We start from the raw sequence: 15,683 nt of genomic DNA, 5'->3' as shown, positions 1-15,683 counted from the left end.
CCAGAGCGACTTACAGTTAGTGAGTACATACATTCTTTTTTTCATTTTTTTTTCTCATACTGGCCCCCCGTGGGAATCGAACCCACAACCCTGGCGTTGCAAACGCAATGCTCTACCAACTGAGCTATATCCCTGCCGGCCATTCCCTCCCCTACCCTGGACGACGCTGGGCCAATTGTGCGCCGCCCCATGGGTCTCCCGGTCGCGGCCGGCTACAACAGATTCAGTGATTTTCAAAACCTGCAACGAGTTTCTAGCCAAGGGAGGGTATTTTCTTGCTCCACAAGTCACCCCGAATCACATAGTGTATGAAAATCATTGTTTTTAAAATGTTTTAACTTTTGATGATGTCATTAGGTATAACTTTTTTAACTTTATATATTTTATTTCTTCAAATGTAGAAATGCACCGTTTTCACATATGTTGACACTGGTGTTGTGATGGAGATAATGAAAATGAGGTTGAAAAGTGGTGGAGTTGCCCTTTAATGTAATTCCATCTAGATTTCCATAATAAACTGAAAGGCCCATAAAAGCCACACTGGGGACACAGTCACACTCAATGGCTCCCTGATGAAGAAGAATGTTTCATTAGCATTTCATCTGGATGGAGTGGGAGCGTCTGTCAGAGGGAGTGTGCTCTGACCTTGAGTGGGCTTCAGCCCTTTCTCTGGAAACCAATCAGTGCAGGTGAAAATGAGGTGAGTCCGTTTAATAGCAGTCTTCTGCTGAGAGGTACTCCTATGCATCACAATCTGGGATAGCCCAGAGCTCACTACACTAGAGATGTTTGGTAAGTATTCACATACACCAGTTCACACACAGCTCTGTGGGAATGAAAGCAATACTTTTGTGAAGGGACTTTTCTCCTTGTTGATGGTTGGAGAATATCCCTTTCTGAGGCACAGACCAGTTTGCCCAGGTTAATCAATCACTCACCTCACTGACCTAGCTTACATGCACACCAATATCCCGTTATTACTCGGGATACTCAAGTATTCTGTTTTTGAGTTGACGCATATAAACATCATATCCTGTTAACGATAACCCAAAAAAGCTTGTAGCCTGGTTATGAGATCCCTGGATAAGATGCCTGGGATATGCTGATCTAAGACTGGATACTGTGGCATGTAAACATCTTATCCCGTTTACTGTTGTTTTTGCGGTCTGCACAGGCTTAGTTTCGCATATCATGGGTGTTGTGTGATGATGTTTTCATCTGACTGTCAAACAAATCACTTCAAAAAGTAGGCTACGTGCTCAGTTCGATCCACCATAATAATTGAGCCTACTATAACTCATTTACTATAATTTAAATTAAGTTTCTGCTTATAATTTCAGACATTTTGTTGGCCATATTATAATTTCCGACATTTGGTAGGCCATTTGTTTGTCAACTATAGTTTGATAAATGCAGCTTCTGTCATAACTTGTTGCCCCAGAAGACTAAATAAAGTGCTCACCAGAATAATGTCTTACATCGATAGAATGAATGCATTAGTAATCTACACTGAACAAAAATATAAACGCAACATGTAAAGTGTTGGTTTCATGTTTCATGAGCTGAAAAAAATCCCAGACATTTTCCATATGAACAAAAAGCTTATTTCTCTCAGATCTTGTGCACAAATTTGTTTCCATCCCTGTTAATGAGCATTTCTCCTTTGCCAAGATAATCCATCCACCAGATAGGTGTGGCATATCAAGAAGCTGATTAAACAGCATGCTCATTACACATGTGCACCTTGTGCTGGGGACAATAAAAGGCCACTTTAAAATGTGCAGTTTTGTCACACAACACAATGCCACAGATGCATGCAATTGACATGCTAACAGCAGGAATGTCCACCAGAGCTGTTGCCAGATAATGTAATGTTAATTTCTCTACCATAACGTCATTTAGAGAATTTGACAGTACGTCCAACCGGCCTCACAATCGCAGACCACGTGTAACCATGCCAGCCCAGGACCTCCACATCCGGCTTCTCAAGAGATGCTGAAATAAATTAATAATATTTCTCCACTCCTGTTCCTGAGACAGAATTAACATTTGTTGTATAACTTCACTACAATAAATGCATAATTCTCCAGGAGTTTATATTATGCTACATGTGAGAGGTTATAGGCCTACATTCAGTGTCCATATTTCAGTTACTATTCCATTTAACCCATAGAACTTAAATGAGGAATATTCTGTTTATTCATGGAGTTACTAACCCCGTGGCTTTACGCGTCTAGGATGGATGGACAAGAGACCCGTAACATAATTCATGCAAATTAGAATCGTGACATGGAAACAGTGAGAACAAAAACTACACAACAACCATAAACTACCGTCAAACATAAAATGTTTATTTTGAACACACGGTAAAGGTTTGGGAAAAAGGGCTGAGCAGGACCCAAGAAAGGAAATAAGTGTAAAAAAAACCAAAACTGATCTTGCCTGCCTCAAGAACCGCTAAGCTACTGCTAATCATACAAAAATTACAGTGGGTGGTCCGCTCAGGTCTAACTAGTGTTTTTAGACAGTTTTCTTCCTACGGGTAATGTATGCCCAAGGGCAACTTGCTTAAATCCCCCTTTTCCCAGAAACACACAACAAAGTTACCAAACAGAGTAACCAGCAAATGAGTGAGTACACAAAACACAGGACACCACAGTATCCATACTCACATACGGAAAATAGTCTCTCTCTACAAACACAACTGACTGGCTTTTAAACAATGGGAGGTGGAAGTGGGAAACCAGAAACAGGTGGTGCAATACAGAGGAATGTCCACTGATAGGTCCACCTCAGCAATCAGCAGATCAACGGATGTTGGACAGTTGGGACACCCCCAACAACCACCAATCAGGAACATAAAGGACACCTGTGATTAGGGCAGAAGGAGAGGAAAAACACAAAAAGACACAGGATACCTGTATCCGTAACACATGCTAACAGGGATACTCATGAGCGGGATATCAAAGGTGCATGTAAACAGCTTATCCCGAATAAGACCTTAAGCGGGATATGAGCTACTATCTGGAATACTGTGGGCATGTAAATGCGGTCACTGATAAGCTGACAGGCTCCGTTTCACACACCAAGCCACCTGCAGGAGACAATCCCATTTCCCCCTTCCCCAACCCCTTTGGTTGCTTTGGGTTGGTCAGATAAGGCTTGGTCTAGTGTGGTGCAAGTGCTATTTGTGCAGGAAACTCCTGAGTTTATACTAAGCTCTCATTGTTAACAAATGCATTAGGCTAATAGTAATATATCACTGGCTTTCTTTTGAGAATAGCAGAAATTATAATACAACGCTCTCCACAATTATTGGGACAGTGACAAATGTTTTGTTGTTTTGGCTCTGTACTCCAGCACTTTGGATACAATGACTAAGGTTACAGTGCAGACTGTCAGTTTTAATTTGAGGGTATTTTCATCCATATCGGGTGAACCGTTTAGAAATTACAACACTATTTGTACGTAGTCCCCCCATTTGTAGTATTTGGTCCCATATTCCTGGCACACAATGATTACATCAAGCTTGTGACTCTACAAACTTGTTGGATGCATTTGCTGTTTGTTTTGGTTGTGTTCCAGATTATTTTTTGCCCAATAGAAATGAATGGTAAATAATGTATTGTAGCATTTTGGAGTCACTTTTATTGTAAATAAGAATATAATATGTTTCTAAACACTTCTACATTAATGTGGATGCTACCATTATTACGGATAGTTGTAGACGCACAAATATCGTACCCAAATATCATACATGCTAACCTCTCACCATTACAATAACGGGAGGTTAGCATTTTGTTGGGGGTGGGGGTATGATATTTGTTAGTCTGTAACTTTCTCACTCATCATTATTCACTATTCATTCAGGACTATCCGTAATCATGGTACCATCCACATTAATGTAGAAGTGTTTAGAAACATATTCTATTCTTATTTACAATAAAAGTGACTCCAAAATGACACAATACATTATTTACCATTAATTTCTATTGGGCACAAAACAACCTGAAACACAACCAAAACAAACAGCAAATGCATCCATCAAGTTTGTAGAGTCACAAGCTTGATGTAATTAATCATTGCGTGCTAGGAGTATGGGACAAAATACTACACTTTTGACTACTTTAACACACATAAGCGAATTTGTCCCCTTTCCTTTTGTCCCCTAAAATGGGAGGACTATGTACTAAAGTGCTGTAATTTCTAAACGGCTCACCTGATATGGATGAAAATACCCTCAAATGAAAGCTGACAGTCTGCACTTTAACCTCATAGTCATTGTATCATTTCAAATCCAAAGTACGGAGCCAAAATAAGAACAAACGCTTCACTGTCCCAATAATTACGTAGGGCACTGTATGTATCCAATAACACATAGAAATGTAGTACCTAACATTTGAATTCTTCGTTTTTTACAGCATGATTGTCATTATCGACATAACATAGTTTGGTTTGGCTAATCAAAGGATGCTGAAACCACCACAGATACAATACATTGAAGTGTAAAGAGAAGAACAGGTGTGAATCCTAGCCCCTCCCTATGTTGGAGAAGATTGATGTTTCAGTGACAGGTCTTCCTGTGGCCCCTCTGTGGATCTTAAATCAACAATGAATAGGGGGCCACTAAAACCACCTGTACACCCTGTTCTACTTATCTGCCATTACCCACAGAAATGTGAGACCTTGACGTTGTACTGGGTAATACAGTAGTAACTATGTGATATAGGCTACATTGTAAAAATGTGTAGCATGGCAATTCAACAACCTCACAGTCAACAGGCCATTATTACTTTCAATTATTAATAGAATAAATCTTCAGATCACATTATTATCAGGACCACAGTCGCCACACGATGTCAGGAGTAACATATTACCCCCTTAGCAAGCAAATGTCTAGGTTAAACATTAGAAAGTAAATACTGCCACCTTGTGGCTATTTGAGAGCAGTACTGAGATACACCGTTACTCTCACACACCATTTTAGTTGAGTACAAAAAAAGCCTTTACTAAATTTCCATATAAACATTGAAATCTATGAAGTACCAAAACACAATGTGTCTATAGCAGTTCATCAGTTCTCAGAGATGCCAGAGGGTCAGCTCTTTCCCCAGAGGGGGGACAATGTAGCGTTGCTCTCTTAGCGGAGAGCAGGTCTTGGGTATCCTGGGGCCAGCGGTATATCCTGGTACTCTGAAGCTAGGCAGGGACATGTCTCTGTAGGAAATAAATAGGATAGGCAGAATCATTACACCACAGCATGAGTCACTCTGGAGATATAAAAACAGTATGAACATGTCTCTGGAAGACGGTGATGGGATGTGCATTACACTCTGGAGAATATAACAACAGTATAGTCTAACCAAGTGAATGGGAAATCTGGTTATCCACTCACCTTGGTAGCGGTGGGAAACAATACCGGTACCAGTCTGAAATGAAGGCAGCGCTGTTGGATGAACTCTCTGGATCTGAAATGAGAAAAGGTGATGATCAAAGATAAACACCTAACGCTGTTATGAGTTGTCTTCATGGCATATTAAATGTATACTATACAGAAACTATACATACTGTATATATGACTATGGTATATGTTTCCCTTGGTATCACACAGCAGTGTTTTACGCCTGTGCTACATCATGGGAGGGAGGGGCTGTGGCCAGAGAGCTGTGATTGACAGCTCCCACCAAGGCCCAGAGCCTTTTTGTCTCACTGGCTTTTTGACACACTGACACAGTGACAGGTTGAACCTGGGGGAATGAGCGCGACAGGCAGGTGTGATTATAGATTTACTGAGATGAACAGCTTTGTTTTTCAGCCCCAGGAGCTGTTACTTCATCTGCCTATTCTGTGTGTAACAGGGGAGGTGGACACTGAGGGTTTATTGACCCTGACTAACCACAATAGTTGAGCAGTGTGCGAATATTACTGTATGCAAGCATTATGTACTGTATGTGTACAAATGGCGCAACAGTTCCTTCTACAGTCCTAGTCTTGAGTCTCCATAATCAAAAAAATACTGTAGCTACACATGTATCAGATATATTTGTGCAGGTACATGTAATGTAAGTGCCTACCTGAGTGTAAATGTACTTTGTGTGGAGACCATGCTCATCCTCTCCATCTCCTTCCACGTCTGCCTTGTACTTAGAACTGATGACCACGATGATCAGCACTGACTTCTGCAACACAGCACCTCATAGTCAATTCAGTTGTTTTCTGTATAGTTTCATAACTGGATAGGTCCAATTTATGTCCTAAAAATGCTGACAGCTTCGACTTACCATCCTTTAAATAGCTGTCCATCCACTTGTTGATGTCCATTCTTCTAACCACGCTATCAAAGATGTCCATCTGCCAGAGAGAGGAAGTATGTTTGAATAGTAGTATTTCAAAGAGTGGGTGAATAAAATGTGAGTGAATAAAATAAAATGCTTATTGTCCATATAGTCTGTTTTGAGCCATGGGAGTCCTAGAGAAGGAAACAGTGTAGAAGAGTTGAATGTATATTCTAATGCCCATCAGCAGGGTTTATGCTATATCTGGAGCCCCACAAAACTAATAGAAAAGTAAATAAACATTTGCTTGTTGACTATAACAACGCTAGGACCTTGTGACATCAGATTAGTTTTAATATGTAGGCTAATGCTACAATTTGATGTTAGACCAGTGTAGGAATGTTTAGTGTACCAGGACAGTGGGCACTGGTTTAGTGTACCAGGACAGTGGGCACTCTCCAGAGGGTGGTGCGGTCTGCACAACGCATCACCGGGGGCAAACTACCTGCCCTCCAGGATACCTACAGCACCCGATGTCACAGGAAGGCCGAAAAGATAATCAAGGACAACTACCACCCGAGCCACTGCCTGTTCACCCCGCTATCATCCAGAAGGCGAGGACAGTACAGGTGCATCAATGCTGGGACCGAGAGACTGAAAAACAGCTTCTATCTCAAGGCCATCAGACTGTTAACCTCTTACGGATCGGACCCTTTTTATCAATTTTAGCCTAAAATGACATACCCAAATCTAACTGCCTGTAGCTCAGGACCTGAAGCAAGGATATGCATATTCGTGATACCATTTGAAAGGAAACACTTTCAGGTTTGTGGAAATGTGAAATTAATGTAGGAGAATAGAACACATTAGATCTGGTAAAAGATAATACAAACAAAAAAACATGCATTTTCTATTTTTTTGTTTTGTTCCATCATCTTTGAAATGCAAGAGAAAGGCCACAATATAATATTGCATTTTAGGCGCAATTTAGATTCTGGCCACTAGATGGAAGCAGTGTGTATGCAAAGTTTCAGATTGATCCAGTGAAGCGTTGCAATACTGGACTATTTTGTATCAAGTCTGCCCAAATGTACCGAATTGGTCAATTGATACATTTTCAACTACATAACTATAGCAAACATACAAAAATGATATGGTAATGCAAATGTAAGTTTACACACTCCCAGGAATGTCATACACGATGGATCATTAGCTTATACACAAATTTTCACACATCTAGATGGTCGGGCGGGGTGGGTGTGGAGCCAGAGACAGCAGGGGTTCAAACTGTAGAACCCAGTTCCTACATTCTAATATAAAAATGGATTTTTATCAAACAAAACTATGCTACATTTGATCTCTGGGACCCTTAGGATGACAAATCAGAGCAAGATTACTGAATGTAAGTACATTATTTACCTTCAGAGGTGAATGTATCAAACCAGTTGCCGTGATGTTTTTTGTTGTTGTGCACTCTCCTCAAACAATAGCATGGTATTTTTTCACTGTAATAGCTACTGTAAATTGGACAGTGCAGTTAGATTAACGAGAATTTAAGCTTTCTGCCCATACAAGACATGTCTATGTCCTGGAAAGTTTGCTGTTACTTACAACAGTCATGCTAATCACATTAGTGCACGTCAGCTCAACCGTCCCGTATACGGGACACCGATCCCGTAGAGGTTAAACAGCCATCACTAGCACAGAGAGGCTGCTGCCTACATACAGACTTGAAAATCACTGGCCACTTTAATAAATGGAACACTAGTCACTTTAATAATGCCACTTTAATGTTTACATATCTTGCATTATCCATCTCATATGTATATACTGTATTCTATACTATCTATTGCATCTTAGGCTATGCCACTCTGATAATGATAATGACATTGCTCATCCATATATTTATATATTCTTAATCCATTCCTTTAGATTTGTGTGTATTAGGTTTTTGTTGTAGAACTATTAGATATTACTTGCTAGATATTACATTTACATTTTAGTCATTTAGCAGACGCTCTTATCCAGAGCAACTTACAGTTAGTGAATGAATACATGTTTTTTTCACACTGGCCCCCTGTGGGAAACGAACCCACATCCCTGCCGGCCAAATCCTCCCCTACCTTGGACGACGCTGGACCAAATGTGCGCCGCCCATGGGTCTCCCGGTCGCGGCTGGCTGCGACAGAGCCTGGACTCGAACCAGGATCTCTAGTGGCACAGCTAGCACTGCGATGCAGTGCCTTAGACCACTGCGCCACTCGGGAGATATTGCTGCACTGTCGGAACTAGAAGCACAAACATTTCGCTACACTCACAATAACATCTGCTAACCATGTGTATGTGACCAATACATTTGATTTGATTTTGATTTGGTGAGGGTTCTGCTGATGTTCCGTAGGGTGAAGATGGTTATAATGATGATAGAGGGGACAGGTTTGATTTATGTTAACCATCTCTGACACCTGCTGTCCACCGGATCTGGGCCTGTCGAGTGATGTGAGAATACGTGCTTTTAACATCCTGTCTTGGATGGGCTCCAAATCAAAGTCATCACGTTGGCTGCATTTACACAGGCAGCCCAATTCTGATCTTTCTCCACTAATTGGGCTTTTGACCAATCAGATCAGCTCTTTTGCCAATAATTGGGCAGAAGATCAGAATTGGGCTGCATGTGTAAACGCAGCCTATGTGAATTATAGAACGTGGATCATCTAGGCTACATCTCAGACAGCAATATATACAACAACGTAAAAAAATTAAATAATTCACCAACTTACCAGCAAATGTTATATAGCTGGGTAGTTCCATGCACAAATGTTTATATTCTGTCATAAAAAGCACACGTTCATAACACACTTGATAAAAAACATGTTTTTCCATCTCAAGAAGTCAAATTAAGACAAATGCCAATTTAAGTAACAGTAAAGGGCCAATTAAAGTAACAGGGTTTATTCATATTAAAAATCAGATTCATTATACTTAATTTAATATAACAGGCTTTTAACAGGCTTCTTAAAATATCAAAGGGATGCAAAAAGGCCCTCTAGTTGTGGAACGACCCAGCTACTGTCATAGACATTCAGTATCATGTATTTCATTGATTTATCTATGTCTGTTCTATTTAATTCTATCAATACTGTAGTCATATACAGCATGTTACATACACTGAGGAGGCATGTGTGCTTGGTGACTTGGAGGGACACAGTGGATGTTGTTTAAGTCAGACATGAGAGGAAGAGGGGCCTCTACATGTTCTGCTCCTTTAAGGGAACAGTCCCGTGGTCGTGGCCAGCTGGGTGTACCATGGAAGCCCTCCGCTTCCCACTGGAGAAGCCCAGATAAAGAGAAGTCCTCATCCTCAGTCCACTGAGCCCTCTCTCTGTAGGGGTGTAACCTGAGGTTGTCAGGGTGGGGGTCTTTCATCAGGCGATCAGGGGTGTGGGGGGACACGTCTTGCTGATGTGGCCCAGGCAGGGAGGGGGCTCTGGGCGGGTGGTGGCTGACCCAGAGGGTCCTCCACTGGGCTTCTCCAGGGGTCCTTGGGGTCGTCCACCTGGCCTACGTCATTGACGGTCACCTCAGGGGCAAACCAGCCCTCTTCCTTTGGCCCACAGCCCGATGGCCACACTAGGTCCAGGGTTGATGATGTCATAGACTCATCTGTCTCCACAGGAATGTTTCTGTGACAACAGGAATCTGACAAAAACAAAAAGAGAGGTTGTTATTCAGCTTAAGCCATTTAGAAAAAGTAAAGGAGGAAAATATGTATGTGATAGCTAGGAGTGAGTTTAGTTAAGTGTAAGGTTAACTTTTCTGTCTGTTAGGTGTGGTAGTGTTTCCTGTAGTGTAGTTGACAATGCCATACCTGTGAAAGAGTCCATTCTTCTCTCAGGATGAGGGATAGATTTCTTGTGAAATTGAAACAAACGCGGTATTACAGGAATAAAATATGAACTATGTGGATAGCAGCATAACATGACACTCCTGGCAACACTGTATTCACAAGTGAAACAAACTATTTTACGAGTGGAACAGATGGCAGTGATCTATAGCTATTGTTCCAGATCGATGTAAAGCCCTTACCACTTCACTATACGGAACTCAAAGCAGTCCTTTGGCGTTAAAGAGTCACTATAAAACATACGATTATAACTAGTTAGACCAATGCTCCTAGAAAGTGAACTTTGTCCTTCTGTCAAGCAACTATTGTAAACTTACCTGCATGGTCTGTGAATGAGTAGTCAAAAAACAAGTAATCTACTAAATTCTCCCAACTTCAAACAAGGAAAACAAGTTAAATCATACAGCACAGTGTGCCATTTACAGACACGTTTAACAGTTAAACCTGAGCCCTGCCCCACTCAACTTTACTCACCTATCTGTGTCAGAGCTGTGTATTCCTCCCTGGCTCCCTCTACATGCAAATCTGCTCTGAGGCGAACAGGGAACATTCCCACTATTTATTTATTGAGGAAGAAATCAGTGCATGCAAGGCAGAGAAGTCCCTTTGCACAATTTATGCAAATAATGTGGGTCATGCAGTTCACGTCTGCCAATCAGGTTGTTCTCCAAACAGAGCAGGAATTCTGCGACAAGTCATGATGAACCTTGTAGTTTGAACTGATAAATGACAGTACTTGTGGAATGAGACACAGTGAAAACATACCCACAGACATGAAGGCACTTGGTTCATGGAAAGTATACTGCCCATTAAAGTGAACACGCTTTTAACATCCACATGTGAGGATATAAAATAGCCTACACGGTTTCGTATAAATTAAAATCTTGTTTTACAAGTTGAATTTGCTTTGTTTAGAAAAGTCCATGTAGGCTACCAAACACTATTCAAACATTGTTTATAACAACAAACATACAATAAAATACAAACATTCAATCAAACAATTATAGAAACGGGTACCAAGTAAAGAAAACAAGTTGTTCATATTCAAAAGTAGTCCAGTCACCTCCTCCTCTGTTCCCCCCTCCTTCCCCAATGACGTATATAAACCCTGGATTGCAGATACTATGTATTGGCCATTGAGAGGCATTGAAGCCACCGGTCGGCCATATTGGCACTCCCCAGTAGGAGCAGTCATCCATAGGAATTAATGGAATTCTACAGTATTTCAATTAAATGGTTCAAGGACAAAATTATATGTATTTAAATATTTTTGTTGTTGTAGCAGGGACAGTAACATTAGTACTTTCAGGAAAATAACCTCTCACTCAACGTCAACAAAACAAAGGAGATGATCGTGGACTTCAGGAAACAGCAGAGGGTGCACTCCCCTATCCACATCGACGGGACCGCAGTGGAGAAGGTGGAAAGCTTCAAGTTCCTTGGCGTACACATCACTGACAAACTGAAATGGTCCACCCACGCAGACAGTGTGGTGAAGAAGGCGCAACAGAGGCTCTTCAACCTCAGGAGGCTGAAGAAATGTGTCTTGGCACCTAAAACCCTCACAAACCTTTACAGATGCACAATTGAGAGCATCCTGTCGGGCTGTATCACCGCCTGGTACGGCAACTGCACCGCCCGCAACCGCAGGGCTCTCCAGAGGGTGGTGCGGTCTGCCGAACGCATTACCGGGGGCAAACTAACCGCCATCCAGGACACCTACAGCACCCGATGTCACAGGAAGGCCAAAAAGATCATCAAGGACATCAACCACCCGAGTCACTGCCTGTTCACCCCGCTATCATCGAGAAGGCGAGGTCAGTACAAGTGCATCAAAGCTGGGACAGAGAGAATGAAAAACATCTTCTATCTCAAGGCCATCAGACTGTTAAATAGTCATCACTAGCACATTAGAGGCTGCTGCTGCCTATTGAAATCACTGGCCACTTTAAGAAATTGAACACTAGTCACTTTGATAATGTTTACATATCTTGCATTACTCATCTCATATGTATATACTGTGTTCTATAATATTCTACTGTATCTTAGTCCATGCCGCTCTGTCATTGCTTGTCCATATACAGTGACTTGCGAAAGTATTCACCCCCCTTGGCATTTTTCCTATTTTGTTGCCTTACAACCTGGAATTAAAATTGATTTTGGGGGGGGGTTGTATCATTTGATTAACACAACATGCCGACCACTTTGAAGATGCAAAATATTTTTTATTGTGAAACAAACAACAAATAAGACAAAAAAACAGAAAACTTGAGCGTGTATAACTATTCACCACCCCAAAGTCAATACTTTGTAGAGCCACCTTTTGCAGCAATTACAGCTGCAAGTCTCTTGGGGTATGTCTCTATAAGCTTGGCACATCTAGCCACTGGGATTTCTGCCCATTCTTCAAGGCAAAACTGCTCCAGCTCCTTCAAGTTGGATGGGTTCCGCTGGTGTACAGCAATCTTTAAGTCATACCACAGATTCTCAATTGGATTGAGGTCTGGGCTTTGACTAGGCCATTCCAAGACATTTAAATGTTTCTTTAAGCAACATCTTTTTTCTGGCCACTCTACCATAAAGCCCAGCTCTGTGGAGTGTACGGCTTAAAGTGGTCCTATGGACAGATACTCCAATCTCCGCTGTGGAGCTTTGCAGCTTCTTCAGAGTTATTGTTGGTGTCTTTGTTGCCTCTCTGATTAATGCCCTCCTTGCCTGGTCCGTGAGTTTTGGTGGACGGCCCTCTCTTGGCAGGTTTTTTGTGGTGCCATATTCTTTCCATTTTTTCAAAATGGATTTAATTGTGCTCTGTGGGATGTTGAAAGTTTCAGATATTTTTTTATAACCCAACCCTGATCTGTACTTCTCCACAACTTTGTCCCTGACCTGTTTGGAGAGCTCCTTGGTCTTCATGGTGCCGCTTGCTTGGTGATGCCCCTTGCTTAGTGGTGTTGCAGACTCTGGGGCCTTTCAGAACAGGTGTATATATACTGAGATCATGTGACAGATCATGCGACACTTAGATTACACACAGGTGGAGTTTATTTAACTAATTATATGACTTCTGAAGGTAATTGGTTGCACCAGATCTTATTTAGGGGTTTCATAGCAAAGGGGGTGAATACATATGCACGCACCACTTTTCCAGACTATTTTGTATATGTCCATTACATGAAATCCAAATCCAAATCAATTTAAATTACAGGTTGTAATGCAACAAAATAGGAAAAACGCCAAGGGGGATGAATACTTTTGCAAGGCACTGTATGTATATATTCTTAATTCCATTCCTTACTTAGATTTGTGTGTATTGGGTATATGTTGTGAAATTGTTAGATATTACTTCTTAGATATTACTGCACTGTTGGAGCTAGGAGCACAAGCATTTTGCTACACCCACAATAAGTTCTGCTAAACACGTGTATGTGAGAAATACAAATTGATTTGATTTGATTTGAACTAAGTACTTTAAGAAAAAAATGTTTATGTAGTTTTATGTTTAGCTCACATAATATCATTTAAAAGTATGCATTAAGGTGCCGGTAATAGAATTTCGTGATTCCGATTTTGTCTCGTCGCTGCAACTCCCCAACGGGCTCGGGAGAGGCGAAGATCGAGTCATGCGTCCTCCGAAACATCACCCGCCAAGCCGCGCTTCTTAACACCCGCTTTCTTAACCCGGAAGCCAGCTGCACCAATGTTTCGGAGGAAACACTGTTCAACTGATGACCAAGGTCAGCCTGCAGGCGCCTGGCCCGCCACAACGAATCGCTAGAGCGCGATGAGCCAAGTAAAGACCCCCCCGGCCAAACCCTCCCCTAACCCGGACGACAGCGCCTCCTGCCAGTCATCCAGGGTTTATACACATCATTGTCCTCTCCCCCTTTTCCCCCCCCCTCCTCCTCCTCCTCCTCCTCCTCCTCCTCCTCCTCCTCCTCCTCCTCCTCCTCTTTCTCCTCCTCATTCTCCTCCTCTCTACTGGATCTGTTTGAGGTTGGTGAGGACTACAGTGACGTGGTCTCTGGTCGGCTGTGTTTTATGGTCCACCACAGAGAACACCTTCATTGTGGTCTGGGTGAGGAAGGAGCCCAGCTCTCGGGCCTTGGCCTTGCAGGTGAGCGTGTGGAGCAGCTCCTGGCGGAAGCGCCGGCTCACCATGCAGTAGAGCAGGAAGTTGGTGGTGGAGTTGAGGTTCTGCAGCATGTTGGCCAGGTCACTAATCACGTTGATGGGAATGCGGTAGTCGTTCCGGTCGAACCAGTCATGGTTGTACTTGGTGCGCAGGATACAGTAGGTGACGAAGCGTGGCAGGCTGAGCACCACGAAGGTCACCGACACTGTGCCAAGCAGGAAGATGGTCCTCCGCACCATGCCCTTGGTGCTCCCCCCCCGCATGACCCGCCGCTCCTCCTTGGTGAACATCCTTCTGGCATGAGTCAGGTGGTGGCCGATCAGCGAGTTGAAGATGGTGACCAGGATGATGGGAATACCACCGGAGAGGAAAGTAGTAACCCACACCAGGACGGTAGAATAGATATGGCCCCTGTAGTGACACCAGGGCAGAGTCACATTCTTCCCCTCTATGGTGAAATTCTTCGGCATCACCACATTGATCCAGCCCATGGGCACGGAGGCCAGGTGGGAGACCAGGATGATAGACACACAGGTCAGCCTAGTAACCTTGGCCTGGGAGAAGTGCTGCTTGGCGGACGTGCTGCTGAGGACCAGGTAGCGTTCAATGGTAAACACCACCACGATCCAGGAGGAGCTGTACAGCGAGCCGTACTGCAGGAAGCCCATGATGCCGCAGGCCGGGTAGGAGTGCCAGAAGGGCTGCAGCTGCCAGAAGGTGAGCGTCAGGTCCAGCAGGATGACCCACACCAGGTAGAAGGTGTCCATGATGGCCAAGCAGCTCAGATAGATAATAGCCGTGTCAGACATTCCACACGTACGGAAGCAGATCATGTAGAATGTGAAGAGATTGGCTGAGGAAGAAGAAACAGAATGGCATCCCGGTTTGAGTTGTGACATTTCCTTTTCAATTTATCTCACAATAATTCCTGAAAAGTTCTGAACATCACACAGACACATATAGATTTAGGAAACAGCACAAACAATATAGAAGATTCACACACCTGGGATCCCCAAAATGCATAGCAAAGGGTAGTAGACCTTCTGAACAGTGATGAAGACACTGGCCCCCTCCATGTTTCCGTCCTCCTCCTCAGCACCAGGCAATAGCAGACATGGTAATGCCTGCAATAAACCCATTAAGGTTAGCTGGATGGGAGGACATAATTGATAAAGAGATGAGCACGGTGTACTAAACAATATGTGGATAAGGACTGAGAAGGGTTACATAGATTGTTTCCCCCAAGAAAACACTTCGGGTTTTACTGGGCCTTTATGGATATATCATGATTGGGGTTGGTTATTTGTTGACGGGATGTTAAGGATACATTTATATGAAAAAAGGACGCACACAAACAGGTTTGTCAGACTGA

The 15,683-nt window shown here is 42.7% G+C and overlaps 1 protein-coding gene across 1 annotated transcript; it reads right to left on the bottom strand.

Annotated features, from left to right (window-relative positions):
• Positions 1-14,154: 14,154 nt before the first annotated feature.
• Positions 14,155-15,210, bottom strand: LOC123483384 (probable G-protein coupled receptor 139). Its single transcript, XM_045213340.1, has one exon. It carries the CDS (start codon positions 15,208-15,210, stop codon positions 14,155-14,157), a length of 1,056 nt encoding a protein of 351 aa, XP_045069275.1.
• Between the last annotated feature and the right edge of the window lie 473 nt (positions 15,211-15,683).

Source organism: Coregonus clupeaformis, unplaced genomic scaffold (genome assembly GCF_020615455.1).
Source record: "Coregonus clupeaformis isolate EN_2021a unplaced genomic scaffold, ASM2061545v1 scaf0101, whole genome shotgun sequence".
Classification (NCBI taxonomy): Eukaryota; Metazoa; Chordata; class Actinopteri; order Salmoniformes; family Salmonidae; genus Coregonus; species Coregonus clupeaformis.
The sequence above is the reverse complement of the archived record's forward strand: the minus strand, read 5'-3'. Positions and strand labels throughout refer to the sequence as shown.